The sequence below is a fragment of the Botrytis sinoallii genome (genome assembly GCF_014898435.1).
Source record: "Botrytis sinoallii strain Bc 23 chromosome Unknown BSIN_004, whole genome shotgun sequence".
NCBI lineage: Eukaryota > Fungi > Ascomycota > Leotiomycetes > Helotiales > Sclerotiniaceae > Botrytis > Botrytis sinoallii.
This window is the reverse complement of record NW_024066031.1, coordinates 1,913,545-1,937,016: the sequence shown is the minus strand read 5'-3', so window position 1 is coordinate 1,937,016 and position 23,472 is coordinate 1,913,545. Positions and strand designations below refer to the sequence as shown.

General features: G+C 42.5%; 5 protein-coding genes across 5 annotated transcripts; 1 reads left to right on the top strand and 4 right to left on the bottom strand.

Annotated features, from left to right (window-relative positions):
* Positions 1 to 39: 39 nt before the first annotated feature.
* On the bottom strand, positions 40 to 1,764 carry EAF02_003014 (uncharacterized protein; the record flags this gene model as incomplete). Its single annotated transcript, XM_038899062.1, has 4 exons — positions 40 to 462; positions 540 to 1,427; positions 1,481 to 1,677; positions 1,746 to 1,764. 4 exons carry the CDS (start codon positions 1,762 to 1,764, stop codon positions 40 to 42), a joined length of 1,527 nt encoding a protein of 508 aa, XP_038761350.1.
* A 10,810-nt stretch (positions 1,765 to 12,574) lies between these two features.
* On the bottom strand, positions 12,575 to 15,020 carry EAF02_003013 (uncharacterized protein; the record flags this gene model as incomplete). The annotated part of the gene is made up of 3 exons (XM_038899061.1): positions 12,575 to 12,894; positions 12,967 to 14,671; positions 14,790 to 15,020. 3 exons carry the CDS (start codon positions 15,018 to 15,020, stop codon positions 12,575 to 12,577), a joined length of 2,256 nt encoding a protein of 751 aa, XP_038761349.1.
* Positions 15,021 to 15,735: 715 nt separating this feature from the next.
* On the bottom strand, positions 15,736 to 17,118 carry EAF02_003012 (uncharacterized protein). The gene is made up of 2 exons (XM_038899060.1): positions 16,953 to 17,118; positions 15,736 to 16,861 (listed from the first exon to the last, which is right to left on the bottom strand). Exons 1-2 carry the CDS (start codon positions 16,990 to 16,992, stop codon positions 16,077 to 16,079), a joined length of 825 nt encoding a protein of 274 aa, XP_038761348.1. The 5' UTR covers positions 16,993 to 17,118; the 3' UTR covers positions 15,736 to 16,076.
* A 349-nt stretch (positions 17,119 to 17,467) lies between these two features.
* On the bottom strand, positions 17,468 to 19,670 carry EAF02_003011 (uncharacterized protein). The gene is made up of 3 exons (XM_038899059.1): positions 18,745 to 19,670; positions 18,259 to 18,695; positions 17,468 to 18,199 (listed from the first exon to the last, which is right to left on the bottom strand). The coding sequence occupies exons 1-3, from the start codon at positions 19,083 to 19,085 to the stop codon at positions 17,808 to 17,810; spliced, it is 1,170 nt and encodes a 389-aa protein (XP_038761347.1). The 5' UTR covers positions 19,086 to 19,670; the 3' UTR covers positions 17,468 to 17,807.
* Positions 19,671 to 21,315: 1,645 nt separating this feature from the next.
* On the top strand, positions 21,316 to 23,356 carry EAF02_003010 (uncharacterized protein; the record flags this gene model as incomplete). The annotated part of the gene is made up of 6 exons (XM_038899058.1): positions 21,316 to 21,570; positions 21,625 to 21,649; positions 21,700 to 21,843; positions 21,892 to 22,165; positions 22,222 to 22,459; positions 22,514 to 23,356. 6 exons carry the CDS (start codon positions 21,316 to 21,318, stop codon positions 23,354 to 23,356), a joined length of 1,779 nt encoding a protein of 592 aa, XP_038761346.1.
* Positions 23,357 to 23,472: the final 116 nt, after the last annotated feature.

Genomic DNA, 23,472 nt, shown 5'->3' with positions numbered 1-23,472 from the left:
ATCTATCGCCCCAGAATCCTGTACTTCATCAGTCCCTGCTCAATTTCCTGCCCATATCTCTTGATGCTGCTGCTGATGCTGTTGCGCATACATGATTTGTTGATGCTGTTGCTGCTGGTAATGCAGTGAACTGGCATCACTTGCAGTCCTACTCCTCAACTCGCCTACTAAGGTTTGCTCTTCGTCTGTGAGACTGTGTATTGCGCTGTCTCTTTCATCGTGATTTGGCCACGGCGTTCGTGGTTCCATCTTGATGTCGTAGTTCAGTTGTTCCGCATGTTTGGATAATGCATACTCCGTGTTGTTGTATGATCGATCGTCGGGAGGGAACATTTCGTTGAACTTTCTCTGGACGGCTTCTTTACTCCATTTTTCTTGGACTCCATGCTTCATCATGCCTTTTGCGACTGCTTCCCATTTCTCTCTCTCGTAATCTTCCCAAGCAAGTGTCAAAGCTCGCTCCTAAGCTTCGGTTAGCTTCTTCGTTGCCTGGATTAGTGACTGATCTGACCGAAATACATAATGAGCTAGGGATGTACCTCGCAATCAGTCCAAACGCGGAGACGTTCACAAAGTCGCTTCTTGCGCATTTGTAGAGCTGGCACTTTCATACTCCTGCCTGTCCTCTCATTGAACTGCTTCGCAATCTCTTTCCAAGCGAGGCCTTCAACCTCTGATAGCTGCATCAGAATTTGTTCCTCGTGATTTATGTTCTCATGAAAAAGAATATCTCCGTCCAACTGTGTGGGGGCACCCTTTCTCTTCCTCCGAGTAGGAAGGGGAGCAAGTTGCTCTTGGTATTGAGGTGGTGTCGAGTTATAGGAATTTAAGGAATGCATGGAATGCATTGAATCATGACGGTCATATGGTAGGCTATCTCTATATGGCATATCTCCAGGTCTAGTCGCTGGTCGCATTGTGTTGGGGTTAGGAGCAATCAGTATTGGTGCGGGGTTGTTTACTCTGTAGCTTTCAGGACTTTGAGCTGGTGTGGCATGGCGCGATCTTCGGAGATCGGCGCTCATAGCACTTGAATTTGTATTGTGAGGACTGGCATTCATATTTGGAGATGTTAACTCAACTGTTCGTCCTGTTTTTGGCGTAGCGGAAACTCCAAATGCACCATAATACGGAGAAGCACAGAAAAGAGCAGGAGAAGTAGGATAATTAGGCTCGCTGGTAGGAATCTTGGAATTATTGGAACTTGGATCTTTTTGCTTCATTGGGGCAGAACCGAGTCGGGAACCAAAATCGTCTTCGCCCCCACCGAAGAGCGGATAATCTGGTGATTCCATGGATGGCGATAGCTTTATATCCCTTTCTCTCACTGTGGGTGCTGGCCTTGAAGAAATGTTCGGGGATGGTGCCATTGCAACAGGTGTGATCAAAGATGAATCGTAATGTGCTGGAAGATTAAATGACGAGACCTATATTCTTGATTAGAGACTTCTAGTTACTAGTCGTAATAATATAAACGTACAGCACTGTAAGGAGTCCATGGAACATCTGAAGCTCTAGCACTCGTGTGACTTGCACTGTGAGGTACACCATGACCCCCGCCAAAGGCAGGCTCCCCCATGGTGGTCATCTTGAGACGAGGTAGAAGAGGTTTCTTGAAGACAGCTGGAGATGTAACAGCAAAAGAATCCTCAAAGAATGTAGGAGATGGAACAGGAGCTGGTAAAAAGATTTAATAAATGGAGAGAGACTTTAGGAGACCGACAGGAGGAGAGAGAGTATCTTACCAGAATATATATCAAGCATTTGGAATTAGTATAGCGTGGTATAATTATGTAGTCACAACGAAATCAATCTGCCTGACAATATCGAGTCAATAGAAACCTTGGTAGCAAGTAAAAAATCGATGACTTTTTTTATGCCAGTCAGGACCTATAAGTTTAAACAGAATGAGAGGCACAGCAAACTCAGCCCTGGTCACTCATTGGGCCGGGGACCAGGTGGCAGTGAGCAAGCAGGAGCAAGGTAGCGCCTTAACTAAACAGAGTGGGATATGCATGTTAGCAAGGGGAAGGGGTAGCCGCCGGGATATGAGGTGAATGCACGGTACTTGGTAGCAAATATGATTTGAGCGCTGGGAGTCTTAGCGACTTAGCTCTTGATTATTCTACTATCCCCATTCGGTATAGAGCTATTTCAAGCTTAAAAATTAAGAAGTATACGGTACCCCAGCGCGTGCAACGGCGGCTGGGTGTTGTCACACAACCTTGCCTATTGCCAATGTTGAATTTCGTTATCGCCTTCCTGGGATCGCTGATATGGCTTAAGATTCAGAGACTAAGGGTATATGCACTGAGCACTGTGCACTGTGCAGTGATAAATGGATCGATCTCAAGGGTCCGGACCGACGGCAGCTATCACGCGAGTTCTTTTATTTGATGATCAAAAGATCATTTAGGTCGGTGATTATCGGATGCAAATAATACCATTTTGCAATCGTATTCATTGGAAATCACTTTTCAGGTCTTGCCCGTACCTCGGTAGCTGATAGAGACCTGGATCTCAGATACAAGAAAACATCTTGTGACACACGAATACAGGACGTATTTTGTGGCCACCGGGCAGCCGAACAAACCACGCACACGGCCACTGACAGGCTTACTTGTCCGTAAAAGTCTGAATTCTCCATAAAATCAGGCCAGCACAGCTTCTCTATAAGAAAGATCACTTTGGAGCCTGCCAATTGACGGGGTTTGTTTCATGCTTTGCTGAAATCTGGCAAGGGATGCTGGCTATTGTAACGTGATTGTGTCGAAAGTAGCGACGTGCTTGATCCCGAGGGCACGGTAACGGTTCCTCCCATGGTGGGGATTTCAAAAGTACTCGGACATTGAACAAATCAGAAGTTCAATAGAAGGAGAGCCTGTGAATTATTTAGCCTACAGAGCGGTTGGTGTGGGAATAAGTATGGTGAGATGTGGTGGGGAGGAGGAAGTAAAGCCTTGTAAAGTTCATATGTTGATGGAGGATTGTTCAAGCGAAGCGAACAATTATTCGAACCGCGCGCTTTTTGTGGACTTTTGTGGATTTGTTCATGTAGAAATCACAACTTTACGTTTCTGCATTAGCGTTTCTAGACAGTTGACCAGATAATCTAACCTAATATGATTTACTCATACAGAATTTGTGGGACCAGTATCCAATGACGTTCTTTTTAATGATCTCGAAGCGAGTGTACTTTCCATCCAGCTTCCTTAAATAATCTAGTGCTTACTTCGTATATACAATAAACATCATCGATGCCCACTTCAGAAAAGATTGCATAATTTACACTTCATTACATACGGTACAGAGCACGCATATATACACCCATATGGAACGCTACGGAATACGGCATCTTCAAAGAAAGCATGATGCTGGCTGCGAATTGGGAATCGATGTATAAATGCATCCGTGAGCAATTCTTGTTTAATCTAGGGCTATCTTCCGAGATCCCCCCATCTCAACAACCCTTCTTGCTCCTCTAGACCCCCTGTTTTCTCTTTCATCCCTCTAGACATCCTAGCAACCGAACTCGGGACTCAACCATATTTTCTCTTTTGTGATTGCCATTGCATTAGTCGTCTGAAATTGAATTTACCTCACTCCACAATGTACTCATTTGCAAGAACGAACGTACACACAGCCTATCTACTAGCGAGGATAAATCTCAGCTCCAAGGCACTAATCCGCGATTAACGACTTAGACATGCTCAAGCTGAATGTAGGGGGTACAGAGAAGCGCATTTGACGCCGTTGGTCTTGTTGGCGTAATGACAGCCGCGTCAATTAAAAGCCGTTATGAACAATTGAAGATACTCCGTAAGCATGACACGAATTCTGTCAAGGGTAAAAATCAATGATTTTAAAAAATTCATGGGTGAAATGGAAAGGATGGTACGATTTGTACTGGATCCTCAAAGAGGTTTAGTGATTACTTCATTATTATAACCGGCAAGTCTACTCGGTCTCATGATAATTTTTAAATGGTCGACAGTTCGAGACAGCACACCATTTTACCTCGCCCCCTGCTAGACTGAACCAAACTGTCGGTAACAAAACAGGCGAAAACCTTCCGCAAACACTTTTCGTCCATTCTATAACTCAGCGCCAGCTTAAACACCCAAAGTAATGTGGGCCAATGAACTCGGATCCGGATGGCCATTTTCTAAAGCTACATTGTGATTCCCCCTTTGATCAACATGATGGAGGGGTGAGAAAGGTCAATCTTTCATACTTGTAGATCATGCATCCTATCAGTAAAAGCAGGTAGATTTTGGGGGTTTCATAGGTTACTCCTATCCTTCCAATCAAATTCATCATCAATCTAGCAATTTTTGATCCTGGCTGCCAGAACCATCACGAATCTTACGGTCTGTACAGTGTTGATGGTGCCGATTTCAGAAGTTGGCACACAAAACAGCAATAAACACAATAAACACGAAATACATTGCTGGTTTCCTGCCGAATGTAACATTTCACGGCTTCGTCCGTGGTAATGGTACAAGATACACTGTATCAATACGGCGGGGAGGAAGTGAGAGCTTAAGCATAAGGAGATGACCATTATGCCATGCGCAGCCACGTATACAACACTTAATTGCCTAAGACCTCTCGAACTCAAGGGTGACTGGGTACTAACATAGCTTAGGCTTTGGAGAAACAACGGATACTTGATCTCGGTCTTGATAATCTCGACGATTCACCCCTCAACCATGAATAATTATCAGTTGTCAGCGGAACCCTCCCTCCTTTCCCCCGATACAACGCAATGCGGTACAATGGAGAGAATATCCCTCGATGAAGCTCAACCCTAATCCTAAAATGCAAGGTTTTTGTAAAATTACAATCATTGGAATTAATATTGGAATTATCCAATCCTATCTGGCTTTGTAAACGGATTTTGGCTCGTAATCAGCCAGCCAATCATAGGATACAAAATGGGAAAAAACGATGTGCCGATAATGCTGGGGTAAGAAATAATACTATCTGAACCCTTGAATGTGGTGAACGGACATCTAGCCCGTCCAATTCTCCATCGGTCGTGCCTTCACTACTTGCACGGAGATACGTTTCTGAGCGAGTGAGATACTTCTCAAAAGAGGACAAATCAATCCGGTCCTTTGGTTCACAGGATTCCAGACCATCATTCTCTTTCGATTGCGGACATTAATGCAGGCAGACACACCGCCAGAATCTCCAATAAAACCAGGATCTCACAGTGTAATACAGCAGTTTGATAGATGTTTTGATCGGTCAGGTTACCTGCTGCCGTCTGTCTCCATACTCAGAAGAGGCTTGGGTTTCCGGTCTTTACCAGTTTGTCGGAATGAGACAGATGCTCACGGGTCCGACGGGAAAGCTTAACAACCAACCAGTTTCATGCAAGATAAAACCACAAAATGCACCTTCCATCTTAGCTATCGATGGCGGATATCTTACCATAAGGCTGCGTTGACGAAAAATTCGATCGGCAGATAGTCAGCTTTTTAGAAGGTCAGAAACTTGTTCAGGTGTATGCTCCGATTGAAATGGCAATATTCGCGAAGGATCAGTGGCTCCCTCTGAGGTAACAGTAGGCATTCTGATGGCAACCCACATCAGCCATTAATCCTGGTCATCAATCATATTATTGATGAGATTCAGAACAAACTATGGACTGAGGTACGAGTGACTTCATAGCCCCCAGATTTTGAATTGCGATTAACAGGCATGCCATCAAACGGTGACAAGAACTCCTGTCGAGAACCTTGGCCAGTCTTTTTTTCTTCTTCTGGAGCTTTGGGGACCAAGGATGGCGGCGTGGCAACAGGCAATATTGTACAGAATGCAATTTCCAAAGCTAATGCTGTTATATGGCGCATAACAGCCCACATTCACATTTCTTTGTGCCACCCCCTCCCCCATAGAACGCGTTTCGATCTTCACTCAATGGCTATCTGAAGCTTGAATTCTCGAGAATTCAACCCATCTTGAGCTTTCAGGATGGTGAGCTGACAGAATTTGGCTACTAACCTTGCCACGAGAAGGGTCGATGACAATCCCTTGTTCATCTTCGTGAGATTTTCGACCTTTCGAATTTGTAAATTGTTCTTTGAGAATATCCACTCAAGGCGTTCGTACTTTCAATTGCACCACTATCAATATATTTATGTTGGCGATAGAACAAAAATAGCAATCTCCGAATACTTTCACGGTGCGAAAGACGTTTCTCGAGTATTCTATGGGAAAAGTCTCCCATTGCAGCACAAGTGGCCACACGGTTGACAGCCTTCCTACTGTAACATCACCACACCCTCAGGACGAGAGAGATGTTTCGTAATTGCAAGTCACCTCTTTTATGCAATCCACAGAATCTAATTCACATCAATATCACGAAATGGCTGGATGACAGGCCAGCCTTTTGGTCGTAGCCGACAACAGTACACCCTCAACTCTCTGCAATGCCTTGCTATATTAGAGTTTATCTCTGAAAGGGGGAAATTTTGCAGTCGCCTGCTGATCCCCTTGATTGTAACCTCGACTTAAACTAAGGTTATTTCATGATGGGGTCGACTTCTTGAAGGATTTCATCCAGGTTGCTTTCTTCGATGCAACTTTGATTTTTTCTGGGTCAAACTTGCTGACGATCATAGAAGACACTACATCTATCTTCAAGAGGGACAATTTCACACACCAAGTTCTTAGCTCACTGTTGTGCCACAAACATTATACAAAATGTTCCTTCTCTTCAACTTCGCCATGGCATGAACGGCAAATCACTCGGATCGGAGCATCTTTTCCATTACGGGCACAATCATCGAAACATTCACAATCCCCCTTCTTCTCAGAACCTTCAACCCGCTTTTTTACTACCAAAACTGATATTGCCGCCGCCGCCAAGACCAACATTTCATAACCTTGATAGGACATTTCCACCATAATCCGCCCTAGGAATATCTCAAAATAACTTCACATGGCAACATGGTCCATCCTTCAGAATAGTAAGTCCAAGCTTCTGTCAACCCCACTCCACACCATCTTCCCTAGAAACAACAACACAACATAAACTAACATTTTGCATCCGCAACAGATGAAATCCAACAATTACCGCAATACCAACAAAGATAAGTCAGATAACGCGCATACACTCTATTTGGCATCTGCATTCTACACAAACATGCGATAAAGAAAGGCTTCACACAATGGCGGGATTATCAAGTGTTCCTGAAGCTCGGGACAACAACATGGTTGTTCGGCTTACAGAATGAATCCTTCGAGGCAGAAATTAAAGCAAGCGCTTTACTTTGGAACCCGGTCCACCTTTTACGAATATTATTTCGTGTTGCGTTTTCTTTATCTGTAGTTCTATAATATCTGGGCCGGCTCATATTACCCTGTGGAGATGTTTTGGGATTCACTGAAGGAATGACGTTGTGTGCCGTCTTTGAAGGATAATGATGAGAATGTGATATTTTTTGACATGTTTGCGCCAGTTGTTTCAATGGGAGCTTTTTCGGTATCCTAATGACAATGAAGGGGTTATCTAAGTGAGAAACACTCGCCTAGAGATAGGCAGGTAGATCATCGAGCCCATCAGCTCGAAATGATAGCCATTATGAGACGAAACCCTTCATGTTTGATATTCAACTCATGCATCTAATTGGGAGAGATAGGGTGATATTCTATGCCACTGTATCCCCTCCTATTTTAATAGGAGGCGGACATGAAGTGGATTGCCAATATGACATTGAATGGTAGATTTACTGAATCAAACTTTGCCTTGAGCTTTCCCTCAAGTACAGTTTTTGATAGATAATTTGTCTCCTCTGCGCAATCCAGTTTCATCAATGAACACTCACACACATTACCCCTTCGTATCGTTACCGCCAAGGAAAGCATCTGGCCTTTATAATTTTGTCCATTGATATTTTTACCAAAATACAGTACATCTATATCTACCCAGAATGTTGCCCAGAATATTTGCATCTCCATGCCATCAACCCGTCACACTGTAATCACTTCCCCAACATTACATCACTGAGCTTTTCCCCTCAGTCTCCGCAATTACCATAAATGCATGAAAGCATTATCTTGCTGACCTAACACTGAGAACACGTGGCCAAGACACTCTATTCTGAACCCACCATCATCCATAAGACCGTAAATTAACAAATCGCCGCTCTCCTCAGATGCATCCCATTCCCTTCCCCTCACTTCACATCGCCTTACCCGTATCATCCACCTACCTCATACATCATGATACATGTCTATCTACTAATCCATCATCCGTTATCCGCTGCAAGCCCACAAGCCTTCAAGCTAGCAATCTTTGCATAGGGCTAGGGCGCAGTCCATGCACACGGCAAACTAGCCATCTCCATCTCACTCTCACATGTTTTTCCTTCAATAAAATTGCATACAATCCACCCGTCACGATATCAAACAATCCATTTCAAAGAAGCAAGTAAGCTGACAACGTCACCTTACCTAACTTACCCTAGCGATATTTTGGGGGCCAAAAGCAGCAAGGCAAAGCAAGCTAAATTCTCACCCACATATGCAGGCAAAACCAAAACGAAAGAGAACAAAGCACCCTGAATATCAGTACAGATATCTAAGCATATCGGCGGTACCGAGCCTTCTGAGTAAGAACTAGGAATTAAACATTCTGAGATTGGGTGAGATACTGTATGCAATGGCCTCGAACGAGAAATGTGGCGTCGTACCGAAGAAATGGTAAGAATTTAGATTCGCTGGGATACCTAAGTACCTGGTTAAATGTATGATGACAAAATTCGGGGTTAGGAAATACGTGCATGTGAGTGGTGGGCTGTGTACGATGTACGATTGCGAAGGGGAGAGCGAGATACGGGAGAGAGAGTATATTTGGAATTGTCGGGCTGGAAGAACGATGCTGTTAAGGGTAGGGTTGTATTGGTGGGGCTGTGGATTTTTGACATCGTGAATAGTTGTACTCGGTGATGAAATATTGGGAAGCTGGAACACGTGGGTTTGGGATTGTTTGTGGGGTTGCTACATGATGAAGGTGGTTTTCATTTTGAGGAATTTCTTTTGACATTGGAATGGATAGTCTTGGTTCTCATGACCACTCTATCTACTTCTTGTTTTGTTTTTTTCGCTGATGATAACAATATTTTGTAGATCTCTACTCCGAATATCTAAGTAGATTTCGAGGAGTACGAAAGGGCACTTCATGATTTTTCATTGCAGACGAACTTGGTAAAATTGGCTGTAGTTCAGTTAATCAACTGGTCTGAAACTGGTGGCTCAGAGTAGCAGATTCATGAGCTATAATTGATCAAGCAAAATGAACCTGCTACCTCAATATTGCGTTCTGCATAGAAATGTCCTGCTTTGCATGCCTCGAGCAATCAGAGATCTCTCGAGTGACCGAGTGTACCTCATCATTTGTGACTTACTACGCATTTTCGTCACTATTAGATGCACCCAAGTAGCCACAGGCACTCATTGCAATGGCGAAGCCAATAATGTGACAACGTGTTTGTAACCCATTGCATCTCGCACAGCGCACGCTGTGATTTATGTACACGAAGTCTTTGGCATGAATGGTACAAACAAATCGGTTCTTCAATCCCTTCATATGCTACAACATTCCATCAAAGTAGATTTTCAAAGTCAATAGTTCAAGATGATCGCTCAAGCCCGCTCGCAAATCGATTCAATTCACTTCTAGCCTATGCGAATTCTCAGATATGGAGCCATCGATCACCCGCACAAAGGTGGAAATTTTGCTGGCCGAACAAAGCATGAAGGTCCTCATGTTTGTCTGAACATCATAAATTGCTATACCTCGATAACTATCTGATCAGAACTGACTACGTTTCACGCGTTGAATAGCAAGGATATAAATAAATATAGGAAGTGTACTTAGTTCCCCGCACCCTATAATTCGTTTAAAACAACAGCCTCCAAGCTATTCCAAGAGCTGTATAAGTCAGAGATAAAATCAAGATACTAGCTATCCGCAGAAATTGAATTCTCATCGTGGCCAATACATCCAGGAGATATATATAGAAGATGAAAGCAATGACACATTCAACAAGTCCAAATTTCTAATGAAACTAAACCCAAGAAACCCCAGCTTATAAAGCTGGTTATGGAGCAAGGAATGAAGTCATTCTCCTTCAAAATACCAGTGGTGCTATGGCACAACACGATGTTTAGTCGACACACACAAGTAGGGAATCCCCACGAAACCTCCAGCCAAAGTAGTTACTCAGCCCTGCGCTACTTGACCTTTGATAGTCGGCATCTTCTACTGCTAGATCTATATGTCGAGGAAGCGAAACCGCGGAATCGTACACTTTAGAAACAACATATAAAAAGGATCTTTGTCCAAACAATCTCCAAAAGCGCAGGATTTCATGCATACCGAGTAGATTTCCCATACAATAAGTGAAATCAGGTCTTTCAAGAAAAATACACACTCCCAAACAAAATACAAACGCTGAGTAATAGCTATCCCCCAAAACATTCCTTACTCATGTCAAGTAGTGGCTTCCAACCACAATCTACTTCCGTTCCAATACAGAATACCATCAAATATCGTATTTCCGCACTATCCGACATCGATACAATAACCCCGAAACGATATCAATAATACGCACAAGACATTCTTCCGATCAAACTTCAGAAACTTCTTCTTAAAGCCTGGATATCTATCGGATCCAAGAAATCCACAACTCTATCTCATCCCCAAATAGATACCCCTCCCCTCCTAGCGAATCATCCTCTCACCACCGACGTTAATCTCCCACAGACTTTATAAGTGACCCAAAATTAAAGCATCAATACCTAGTTAAGCAGTAACCTCCTCTCACAACATCGCGATGCGTTCTGTTCCCGAGATACTCAATAGGTACCCACTTAGCTAGAGTAAGTTCTCGAAATTTATTAACTCCCTATACTTTCGACCTAGCCTGTAACACCAACGATATCGGACATTCAGAAGATCGGAAGTAGGACTTGAGGAGAAGGAATAAATACACTGTACCCTCAAGCGCAATACTTCCTAGCTAGTGCAAAAGAGTTCTGTTTGGCATCAAGCAGCTCTTCAGTATTGAGAATCTCTCCTGATAGTATTAGATTCTTCTTTCAACTCGGTCCCCTATGTCGATTCTCACAGCAACAATCTACAAACACCTACACAATCCTACAATCCTACAATATCTCAATCCCCGCCATCAACTACAACATTCAGTACCCCATCCATCTTCCACACCCCATTCATCCTCTCCCACAAATCCCAACACAAGAACCACCCGATCCAATCAAAAAACAATCAAGCCACCCTAAACAAAAATTGCTCCAAGTCCTTGTCATCCCGAGGTCATCCTATACCTACACAAAACTAAAGCAGAATTCGGGATTCGGGGTACAAGGACGTCCCAACCAAAGGATTAAACACTAGATCAAAAATTATCAACTTGATCTGATACTTACTGCGAAAAGTAAACGGAACATATCAGATCATCACTATTGGACATGAAATGTGCACGTGTGGGAATTACATCTGATCGAGTGTAGTATTCAGGAATAATCCTTTTCATCCACGGCTAGTCATCTATTATATGGATACGACGTAAATGGCCCGTCTACATCTCCGAAATCATAGGAGGCTAGACAATCCAATAGTACGCCCGTCGCCAAGATAATATCGTCACCATCCATGACTACTCTGATGATTTTTATTCAATTGCTATCTACGACCTACGATGCGATAATAACAATCAACGAACTATCAGCTATCGATCAGCCAGCTGATAGCAGTAGACGTTTAAAATCTCCGCCGTTGGACCCCCGAAACCGCTAATTTCATTTCATTTCACCCAAGCAAATTATCCATTATCATTCAACCGTTATCAAGAAGCTTGGGGTATACCACAGCCTAATAGCTTGCCCACCCAAGCTAAACCCCAGTTTCCAACAACACCATTGTCATCCATCCACTCACCCACCCGGAAGAAAGACAATGGCAAGTTGTGCCTATCCGACTGCCGAAAGAAAAGTTTCTCCAAGTACCACTCCGTCCAACAACTCCGTTCAAAGGGGATATATAATCATCAAAGAAAATTACTTCAACCTATTAATCTTGTCATACTAGTAATATGACACACTAGCACAGGAAGACTAAGCTATAATCGAAGTAAAAAGAAGCAAGGAAACCAGGCATAATTAGGAAAAACTTCAAAATCGCACATAGTGAAATGTGCCAAGTCGGTTAAAAAGGAAAGAAATCTCAAAAGGGGTATTTTATCCACCGTCAAATGCGCCATTAAAAGAGTCGTGAATTCGTAAAAATTGAGAATGGAAGACAGAAGAAGAAAGAAAGCAGGCGGCTGAGAGTAAAAATATGTTGGACTCGGAATCAAGAAACAAGAATGGGCGGTTAGTAGCAAAAGTGTTAAAGTACGCAGCCCTGGAAATAATCATTCCCATCAGTTATTTCGCGAGGCTGAATTCCCCAGGGTCAAAAGATCATGGAAAAAGCCTTGGATAGGTAAGAATGGGTCTAGTGCGCAAGTTAGCTTGGCAATTGAAAGCTCTCTGGCTTTCAAGCTAGAAAACCGCTGGCTTCAAGACCTTGAAGTGCCTGTCGATTGTAGGGAAAATCCATTCCCAAATCCATTCCTCCATTGAAAAACCAGGAATGCGAATCGAATCCCCCCTCGAAGTTCGGTTCGCCATAACCAAAAAGTCCACCGAGTGTCTGATCGACACCGAGAATGGTATCGCTCGGGTTGCCCGCGCTTACTGCAGCGAGGAGTTGATTCTGCATTTGATGATTTGGAGGAATAAGAGTACTGTCCAAATGAGTAGAAGAGGCAGAGGATTCGTTGGAACTATCGAGATTGGTCGGATTTTGGATCGCTGCTGTATTGAGTCCTTAGTTGGAGATCTTTTACAAACTAAAATCATGCAGAACAATTGTTAAAGATTACTGACCTTCAATACTTCTGCCTTGGCTTTGGAATTCCTCTCGCCATCTCCATATAGAATCATATACCAAGCTCATGCTCATTCTGCATCTGAGTTTCAATTGCAAGCTATCGTCTATGTCACCAAAACCTGAACCTAGTTCGTTACCATTATTTAGTTGTGCTATCTGGCGCTGTTCAACTCGAGCTCCATTGTACATCTGAGCCATAAGTTCAGCAAGTCTCAGAGGTAAGTCCCCTGGTACAATGCTCATGGATCTGATGGCGTCAATTGCACGATGAAACAATTGACGACCGCGATCGAAATCCATAAACTTGGCAAAGAAGGAACTGAGTAGCTTTAGTAATGAAAAGGAAGCAGCAATGATCAGTTGGGAGATGTAGCCTGTAGCGAATCGAAGGATACCACCAGTGATGCTACCGGATGGTGGGTTTTCAAGCTCGAAAACAATATCCAAGAACTCATATGTAGCCCGCCATAATCCCATCAAGTCATCCAAGTACCCAGATGTGGTACTTGAATCAAAGAAGCCCGAAAGGCGAAGATGCAGCCCAGCCGCACGATAGTAAAGTTTGATCATTGGCGATGAATTCTGCTGAGATAGAGTTGTTTTCTCCATCTTTTCATACTCGTAGCGGAATATTCTAGTCAATTGACGCCTGGCATCATCACCAGCAACACCCTTTGGATCTTTAGCATTGCTATACATTTCCTTTGAGACTTTATCGCAGAACCTCTCGATATCAAGACGAGCTTGAAGCTCTGGCGAGAGTGTAAAAGGCCCCTCTTCACCTGGCTGTACAGGAGCAAGTGTCCAATCGTATAATGTTGAGGCTGGCTGTCCATACCCAGTCGCTATACTTTGCGCTACAATATTGCAGACCGCCCACGTCACAACTCTGTCATGTAACTGCTCCCTGTTCAGATCAACAGATACTCGGGAGAAATCTTGAGTGTTGTTTGGCCTATGGAGCCCAATGCCAGTTGCGGCTTTCATCATTACACCGCACAAAATATGTGTGATATCTGCTGCCGTTGAAGCTACAGGCATTGGCCAAGTACATAACAAAATTATTGCTTTGACAAAATGGTAATTGTTAGGAACGTCAGCGATTTTCGACCACATCATTTTCGTAACAGGCTGACGAAGATTAGACAATAAGTCTGGGTCCACAGTATATCGACGTGCCGCAATGGTAATGATGACCCAGAAAAGAAGGGGTTCTTGTTGGTAATATTGATCGGGGGTTTGTTGCGTGCTAAGAAATGGGAGATATGGGTGGTAAAATTGAAAGAAATCGGCGAACAGATGGTCAATGGCATCCTGTGTTAGTCCCACGTTCTCGATTTGTCGCGCATATTGTGGTACTTTGTATGAACCTCCCTGCTTGAGATGTAGTAGGGATGACACGGCTTCATCTGATCCTCCTCCTATGTATGACTGATTTCTCGAATGTTGATAAACACTGCTATTCGTGACTGGGGATCCGAGTTCTTCATCATCGTAAACGAATCCTTGATGTCGAGCGCGAGCTATTAATTGTTCTTGACGAGCTATTAATTGCTCATATCTTTCCATTTGCTTCTCCATCTCCGCATGTTTGGTTCGTTTTCCCACTCTTTTGAAGTTATGCTCAATCTTACATTCGAGCTTTAATCGCTGACATCGACCGCAAGTGCTGTAAGGATTTTGAACGACATCACATCGAAGCTGTAATTACTGAATATTAGCAATTGAAGGACCCCTTGGCTGGGATTCGAATTGGGTCGCCGTCGCATGATTGATTGCATTGCGAGTGTGTTCAGCCAATTCGAAAGTAATGACTCACTTTCTGTTGACGGCATTCATTGCAAGCTCTCTTCACAGCTGGCTGTCGCTTCCTCTCTGCATCTTCATCATCTTGTTCGTTTCCTGTTTGTTCATTTCCAGTTCCAGGACTACTCTCAAAACCTGCACCACTTCTCTTGCGTTTGTTGAAGCCTTCTCCTGTACCTGGCCGCGCGCCTATGGTTGGGCTGGAAGCGGGTGCCCCGCCCACAATCCCATGTGAAGGCTCCATGCGCGACAATCCTGTATCGGATAGTTGAGCCGCAATTCTTATTTAGGACGAAGGGAAGCTGTGATGGATGACTATCGGCACCTCTGCGTTGTGCAATCAAATGGGTCAATGGCTGTCCGGTGTCGCTCTTCTAAACAATTGAGGCCGATTACGGATGGTGGGGGGTTGTTAAAGCTAAATTAAAAGGAAAGACAATTGTCCACAGTTGTTGCAGGAAGAGATTTACTTATCGGGTGATATGAGTACTTAGGTAAGAGTCATGGCTTTTTGTGGTTTTTTCCCTCTCCGCTAACCGATAAACTTTTAGTATAAAAGATCAGATGACAGGACCAAGGTAAATTATACGACGATATATAAGTAATTTCTGTAGGTAAATAGATATCCAGGTAGGTGTAAAATAACAATCAAATCTTGAATAATCCAACTACTTACATATCGACACTTATACCTAGGTGGGTACAGGTAGGTAGTCATGAAATCCTCCTTTCTAGCATATTAACTGCACTCTCGGTTCATGTATCAATACATCTGAATATGACGCTCCGCTTGGCCACCACTATGAAGGCTTCTTCGCTTCGCTCTAAAATAGGAGGAGAAGGAATTCGATTTGATGAAAGATTTCAGATTTTAGAGCGAAGCGAAGAAGCCTCCACGGCAGTGGCCAAGCGGAGCGTCATATTCATCTATAGAAGTTCTGCGTACAGGCAAATTTCTCAAAGTGAAAGCCCTGTTATTCATCAATTATATACTGGCAGATGTCCTTGAATCGGCTCTATAACATACCTCCCCTACCAATAGAAGTTAACCTGCTTCTACAGGGTAAACGACTTGAGATAAGTACATCAAGACCAATATTAGGAACATCCATTCATTTAACCTATCGTGAAATCGTGATCTTCTATCTATATATAATATTCAACATTAAAACCCCATCTCTATTGATATCTAGTCATATCATACCACCAAATTAAACCCCTCTGAAACCCAAGGTATATTTTGAAGAAAACTAAATCCATGCTAGTAAATATATATCCAAATAATAAAAAAATCCAACATTTACATGACCGCGCAACAAGCTTTTTCTGCCTTTCGTAATATTCTTGGGAGAAATTTCTTTGCCAATTTCTCCAATTCGTCGTTGTTGTCGTTGTTGTTCTGTTCTTGTTGCTGCTGCTGATGTTGTTGTTGACCGCCTTGCTGGTATCCTCCTTGTTGATACCCACTCTGTTGAGGTTGTTCATATCCTTGCTGAGGTTGTTGGTAAGAGGGTTGTTGGTGTCCAGAATGTTGCTGGCCACCATGATGTTGCTGTCCTCCATGACTTCCTCCGCTGGGTGGTATAACTGCAGCACCGCCTTGTAGGTTGATATACATCCTTCCCGCGTTCTCTTCAGTCGCATATTGCAACCCCAACTCCCTACAAATCTCTTCCACTTTCGGCTTGATCTTTTGAACATGATCTTTGCTATGATTTCCCTTTCCGACAATAACGTGTAAATGAGTTTGTCCCTGTTGTCGAGCATATCTTATTCTTTCCTCCAAAATGCGCTCTGCTTCCTCAACATACTGTCCGTGCAAATCGATTTCATCGTCTCCGACTCTGCCTTGGGCATTGTTCTCTCGAAATATGTAATCTGATGCTTGCTTATTGTATGCGTCCATTTGCGCCGCGTGTTTCTTCCCTTCGACACTCAACTCGTGAGCTCTGGCACCGTCGCCGGATGTATAAGCTTGACGCGATTGATCGAAACATTGAGAGCGTTTCGCAGCTTCTTTGTGAGCGAGGTCGCGCAGTCGGTCATATTCAGCTTCAGCATCATTCGAAGAGGAATGGTTGAAGGCTGTTGATTGAGTGAGTATGGTACAACAAACTAAACGCAGAAAGATCAAGAACTTCGAGAAGCAATCGGTCTGGAGGGATCTGTATCTAACCTTTCGAGCCCATTGACTTCATAGCGTAAGAAGACGACATCTTGAGTATCTATTGTTGTGTAATTGAAAAGATGTTGAGCACCCTTCGAGGAAATGGCTGAAAAATAAAGAGATATCTTGCACATCCAAAATCATGAATTGCTTGTACACCCTCGGAAAAAAGGCGGTACTGTACCTAGACCAGCTGAAATATCAAGGCAAGTCAAGTGTCAAGCTAGGGTTGTCAACTTTAAATTACATGCGCTGGGGGAAAGTGGGGAAGACACTTCAACAGCTCCAGGAACCCTGGCTCGAGTTTGGTCTTGACGTCTACGCTGTCGATCTCGAGACAGAAATATTTCCAATAGTTGTGGTTTATTGATCGAACATGGTATTTTGACACTTGATTCTTCAAATTGAAATCTAGATGAATTTTTTGCAGTGTAAATTAATATATATATATATATATATATATATATATATCTATCTATCTAGTGTACGTACACCAATTCTTTTGAAGTCAGCCTGAGCAAGAATGTCGATTGGAATCTTCGCGTATTCATAATAAAAAGTTTTAGGCTCACCGGGAGCTGATTAGGAATCTATTTTGCAGCCATCAGATACACTTGATGTCGTTCTCAAAACCTACTCAATTTCATGTAACAAGTCAGTACATGGAGAAGGTAGAGATTTATGTTGTAAGTTGTACAGTATCTAACAATACCTATACCTACCTACCCAGTAGGTACCTATATACATGAAGTTGAATCGTACGAGACAAAATGATTTGTACAGCATCACGTGTTAATGAGCCCAACTCGCGAAACCCAAAGATAAATCAGACCGCAATTGATTCATAGAGCCCCTCTAATTTATCTAGGCGCTCCTGGGTATCTCTTCTCTTGATACCTGCACATCCCATGCCCTCTCGACCCTAATATGATCACCAGCCCAGACATGTTCAGGTTTCCTGACCCCGCTTCCCAATGCATCTGTACCAAAATCTCTGGCCTCATTATTCTCCCGACTTGCAGTTTCATGTAAAACTTCCAATGCTATCATCATAGCTGCCTTTCCGTCTGTATCAGGACTGGTAATCATGAAGTCCTCATCGCTGTCATGTCTTCGAGTATAGCTAGTAGAGGGGACACTGGAGGGAATGTCGCGGTAGATAGGAGTTTTGTATTTCGTCTTCTTGTAACCTTTGTCTTGGAGGAGCGAGCCGATCACCGAAGCATTGGATATCAGAGTTGTGAGGAGGATGTCGACTTTGTTCTTTGTTAGCTAGAGATTACATGTTATGGGGTGGTAAAAGAAAGGACCTTACGGGAAGCTAAGAGTGAACGGATCTGTTGATCGCCGTTATGAGATACAACTTTTTTGAGTTGATTGATCGTTGCGAGAATACAAAAAACTGGGAGGGCTAAACGTAGAATGACACTAAGTTTGAGGTGTGTTGATAGATTTGATTTTAGGATCATTGGAATAGGAAAGACAATGAGAGCCACATTCGTAGTAATGTTGAGAATACCAGCCGTGAATAGTTGCGCGTATCCTTGTCGGCATTTCGGTCCAGGATCTGGAATAACCTGCCAGTAATGGGTGAAAGGCTGGCACTCAACAATATCACTAATGACTGTGGCTAAGAAGGTCACCGCGAGCATAATATGAAGATATCTGAGTAATTTATGGTGTACTCGTTGCCAAATCTGACCAGTCAAAGAACGCAAGAATATGCTGATGCTGTACTTTATGACCCAAAGGCTACAATCGTCAGTACATTCTTTTGGATCGTTATCGGGCGTTGACATACTACACAGCGTACATAATCCTAGAGACTAAAACGAGTTGACTCCCGATTGTTCTTTTCCGCACCTCCTCTGATGTTAAACCGAGTGTTATACTATTATTGGTGCCAAACATCAAGATAACATGAACGAAAGCCATTCTCATAAGCAGCGGTATGATGGCCAGCACCATAATGCCATCTTCGAGGTAGATCTTTTCCGTCCGAACATATCTTCCAAAAATCCGAAACAAAATTATAGCAATGGCAAAACATGTACACCACCAGCTAACAATGAATGTAGGTTTAGTATCTATCCAAGCACGTTGTTCGGGCGCTTCTGTGGCATAACGTCGAAGAACCTCCATTGTTCGTGTAGGTGCTAATACCGAAAATTGTCGATTGAAATCATAATGAGGGAAGTCTTATGGAAATGCGGTTCTGCACATGCAAACAAGACAATCAAGTCCCTTGGCCGGTGTGTGTGAAAGAAGATGAGAGTTCCAAACTTTGGGGACTACTTCCTGGTTCTCATGTCCGGCAAGAAACGAGTTGGTAATATTCTTCTCTTTTAACCGGATATTGAGGAGTTATCGAGCATCAAGGCGGTCGTGAGAAACGGAAACCAAAATCGTTCCACTGGTGACATTTTCCCCTGCAGACTCGACTTCGAGTTTTGAATTCTGGCTACCGGAAAGATGGTCCAAGGACCAAGACTGCTTTCGGACCTTGTGCAAAGCGGGATTAAAAGATAAGAGAGAGATATCATGATCCGAACCAACAACACTCAGAATTGTAAGATTGCAATTTTCATTTGTGAAGACGATTAAATTAAAAAATGAGGTCGGGACGTTCGGAACGAACAAATTCTGTTCTTGGGACGGGAAGTTATTAAAAAATCGGAGTTGCTTTCCTAAAGTAGATGAAGTATGATATTTTAGCGTACCCGTCGGAAACGTCAAAAATATTCAACCTATCAATTGCCTTTTCTCAAGCCTTTGAGTTTCCGGACATCCAACGTTGTCCTGTCGTACTTGTGTTGATAAGGATATCGGAATAACGGCCTAATTAAAGCTTAGAAATAAGTCGGGCACCCTACTTTCGGGCCACCCCTGTTTTGGGCCACCCTTTCACACCAAAAATCACTTTTTAGGCCTATTAATATCTCTATTAATATATAATATAATTTAATGAAAATTTTTATATAGATAATTTAGATCGTTTTAAGCCTATTCTGAAATTCTTAGATATTTAGGACTATTCTGGATTGAGAGCTAAAGGTTCAAAATATCGATTTTCAAATTTGTATAGGAATCACATATAAATTTAGAATTTTTATAAAACCTTTAATAACTTTTTAACAACAATTATTAAAAGAAAACTACATATCTTTTGAAAGATTTGAACTTAAATCTATATAGAAATTCAAAAAAAAATTAAGAAAAATTAACAGATATAGAGATATAGTATACAGTGAGTTTAGAGTAATATAAATAATCCCTGTCATTTTGAGGGTACCCCTATAAATATTTATTTATAAAAAAAATTCTATTTTTCTGAATCTCTTATATTAAACATATTATAAGTTTATAATAAAATTTTATAGTTTATTTTTAGCAATTTTTATTAAAAAGTTATTAAAGATTTGATAAGAAATTTAAAATTGTATGTGATTCCCATATATATTTAGAAATCGATGTTTTGAAGCTCTAGCTCTCAATACAGAAAAATCCTAAAAATCTAAAAATTTCAGAATAAGCTTAAATCGATCTAAATTATATATATACAAATTTTCATTGAATTCTATCCATAAATAAGAAAGTTAAAAATTCCATTTTTAATGTATTTTGAGTATAAAAAGTGGCCCAAAAGGGGGGTGGCCAGAAAGTGGGGTATCCGACTTACCACATCCAAAGCTTTACCACACTCCTGGGACGATTTCTCTCATTTCTACCACTCTTTGCCTGGATAGCAATGTTGGATGTGCTGCACTCTGCTTTCTGCAGGCACATATGCACAAATTCAGGGGCATTGGAATCAATAGATTGAATCGTTCTTTGCTACCAAGCCGTACCTTGCATACTTCCCAACGTGTGGTATGGTTGGAGGCTTGGTGTCCTTTGAAACTTGAACACAAATACTGCATTCTTGCTACAATCAATCATGAAGGGGCAATTATCTCCGTGCCGACTACCTTGCACATCTGGTAGGATAAGATCGTTTTGTGTACAATTCCCGAGTTTGAATGTCATTCATAACTCAACGCCACATTACCCAGGGGCAACTTATCGGCCTTGATTGGGACCTATCCGTCTTGTATTCTTCCGTCAATATGCCCATTTCGATATTACTTCTCAAATTGCAAAGTAATTTCATACTGTAAAAGCTTCCAGATAAAAGTTTATCGCCTGGTTTGTGAAGCACATGCATGTTTTCTCGGTTTGTATCATCCGGTTTTCAGGACCGAGGATTCTTGATAACCATCACGTCTCATATCATTGAAACTCACGGGCTGCCTCACTGCCCCAGCAAATATATCTTCTTCTTCGAGAATTAGATTTGTTTAAACAACCTGAGGTGTCGAGGACCTTTTCTATGATGGTTGACCCCGCCATGAAAATGGAGAAAGTTTATGCAACCACAAGTTCGACTATTGTACCTCTTTTAATGAGACCCAAAGAGACGAGAAAATTTCCGACTAAAGCTTTTGATAACTTTCGTAGCGATGCTCAGAAAAATGTAGGACCTACTATTTTTGTCGGTACAAATGGAAGAACATACAACGACAAAGCTGCGGCTTCAAATATAGCCAACACACACTTGGTCAGAATCTTGAAGGGTCGCCATTTACAGGTATTGAAAATCCCACATGAATCTATTTGTGCAAGAAATGACTCTTTGAGATAGATGTTAGCTATTGGAGGGTCCATAGGTTAGTTATCTATGGGTATTCTTGAAATTTGAAATGACTAACATGTATAGGCACTGGTTTATTCGTGAGCTCTGGGGCAGCACTAGCCACTGGAGGTCCTGGATCTCTTCTCATTGCATATCTTTTGATGGGTGGAATGTTGTTTTGTACAGTGCAAGCACTAGGAGAAATGGCAGTTACTTTCCCAGTTGCCGGTAATGAAGTAAAGATTATGATAGCTGCAAAATACTAACAAACGTTAGGTTCATTCTCAACATTTGCGACTAGGTTCATAGATCCAGCTTGGGGATTTGCAACGGGCTGGAACTATGCAATTCAATGCCTCATAATCATGCCAGTAGAGATTATCGCTGCAGCAATCACTCTCGAATTCTGGAGTACTTCAATACCAACTTGGGCTAGTATCACAATCTTTCTAGTCGCCGTAACCTTCATCAGTCTTTGTGGCATCAAGACCTTTGGCGAAGCGGAGTATGCCTTCTCCATATTGAAAGTCACAGCTATAATAGGCTTCATGTAAGTACTTCTCAGTAGGTCTCTCTCAATTGATCTTTCTAATAGGGTTCCATTAGTATTCTTGGTGCAGTGATAAATTGCACGGGGACTCCTAAAACAGGATATATAGGAGGTATGTATTGGACCAATCCAGGGGCATTCAATCATGGTTTCAAGGGATTTTGTAATATTCTCGTTACGGCAGCGTTCTCCTTTGCAGGAACAGAATTGGTTGCACTAGCAGCTGCCGAGACCTATAATCCAAGCAAATCTCTACCAACAGCCATTAAGCAGGTCTTTTGGCGTATTGTTTTGGTGAGTATTAACTACTTTAATCAACCAGATTGTCAGAAACTAATAACTTCCTAGTTCTACATCCTGAGTATAACCATCATCGGCCTGCTCGTTCCTTACAATTCTCCCTCTCTCATTTCCGCCTCAAATGCCAGCACCAACAAAGCCTCTCCCTTTATAATCGCCATTCAATCCGCAGGTATCACTGGTCTCGACTCTGTAATGAACGTCGTAATCCTAATCGCCGTTCTCTCCGTCGCTAATTCTTGCGTATTCGGCTCTTCTCGTCTCCTTGCTTCTCTCGCAGCGCAAGGCCAAGCTCCTCGTCCTCTCGCTTACATTGATCGAAAAGGCCGTCCTCTGGTCGCCATTGCTATCGCTTCTGCCTTTGGTCTCCTGGCTTATCTGTACGTCTCTCCTGCTGGAAACTCGGCATTTACGTGGTTACTAGCTCTTTCGGGGCTATCTTCGCTTTTCACTTGGGGTACTATTTGTTATTCGCACATACGGTTTCGCAAAGCGTGGGCGCAACAAGGTCACAGTGTTGATTCTTTGATTTATCGATCCCCAGTCGGTACAATCGGTTCGTGGATTGGCCTTGGTATGATAGTATTGGTCCTCATAGTACAGTTTTGGGTAGCGGTTGATCCGATCGGGACCGTACATACGGGGGTTAATACCAAGATCAGTAGCTTTTTTGAGGCGTATCTGGCAATGCCAGTGGTCTTGATTTTCTATGCGGGGTATAAACTTTGGTATAGAACAAGATGGATGAAGATTGAAGATATTGATTTGAGAACGGGAAGGAATGAAGTGGATGCAGGGATGTTGTATAGAGGAAGTAGGGGTTGGCAGAGGAGAGAAATGGAGATGGAGGAGTGGCCAATGTGGAAGAGAATTTATAAGTTGCTTTGTTAGTCAAGCTATTGGAACAATGGAGTTTGAGGAGGTGGCTCTGGATACTAATATATCATATTAAGAGCTTGGGGTGGTTTGTAGTTTTCGAATTTTGTGTTTGATATTTATGGTACAAT

What these genes read in the sequence shown, in the direction of transcription:
- EAF02_003012 (XM_038899060.1), bottom strand. Translation starts at nt 16,992, where the DNA reads ATGTCGTCTTCTTACGCTATGAAGTCAATGGGCTCGAAAG. An exon ending in GAAGTCAATGGGCTCGAAAG is followed by an intron (nt 16,862 to 16,952) that starts GTTAGATACAGA and finishes CTCAATCAACAG; the next exon opens with CCTTCAACCATTCCTCTTCG.
- EAF02_003011 (XM_038899059.1), bottom strand. Translation starts at nt 19,085, where the DNA reads ATGGAGGTTCTTCGACGTTATGCCACAGAAGCGCCCGAACAACGTGCT. An exon ending in AGGATTATGTACGCTGTGTA is followed by an intron (nt 18,696 to 18,744) that starts GTATGTCAACGC and finishes TGACGATTGTAG; the next exon opens with CCTTTGGGTCATAAAGTACA. An exon ending in CCGTTCACTCTTAGCTTCCC is followed by an intron (nt 18,200 to 18,258) that starts GTAAGGTCCTTT and finishes CAAAGAACAAAG; the next exon opens with TCGACATCCTCCTCACAACT.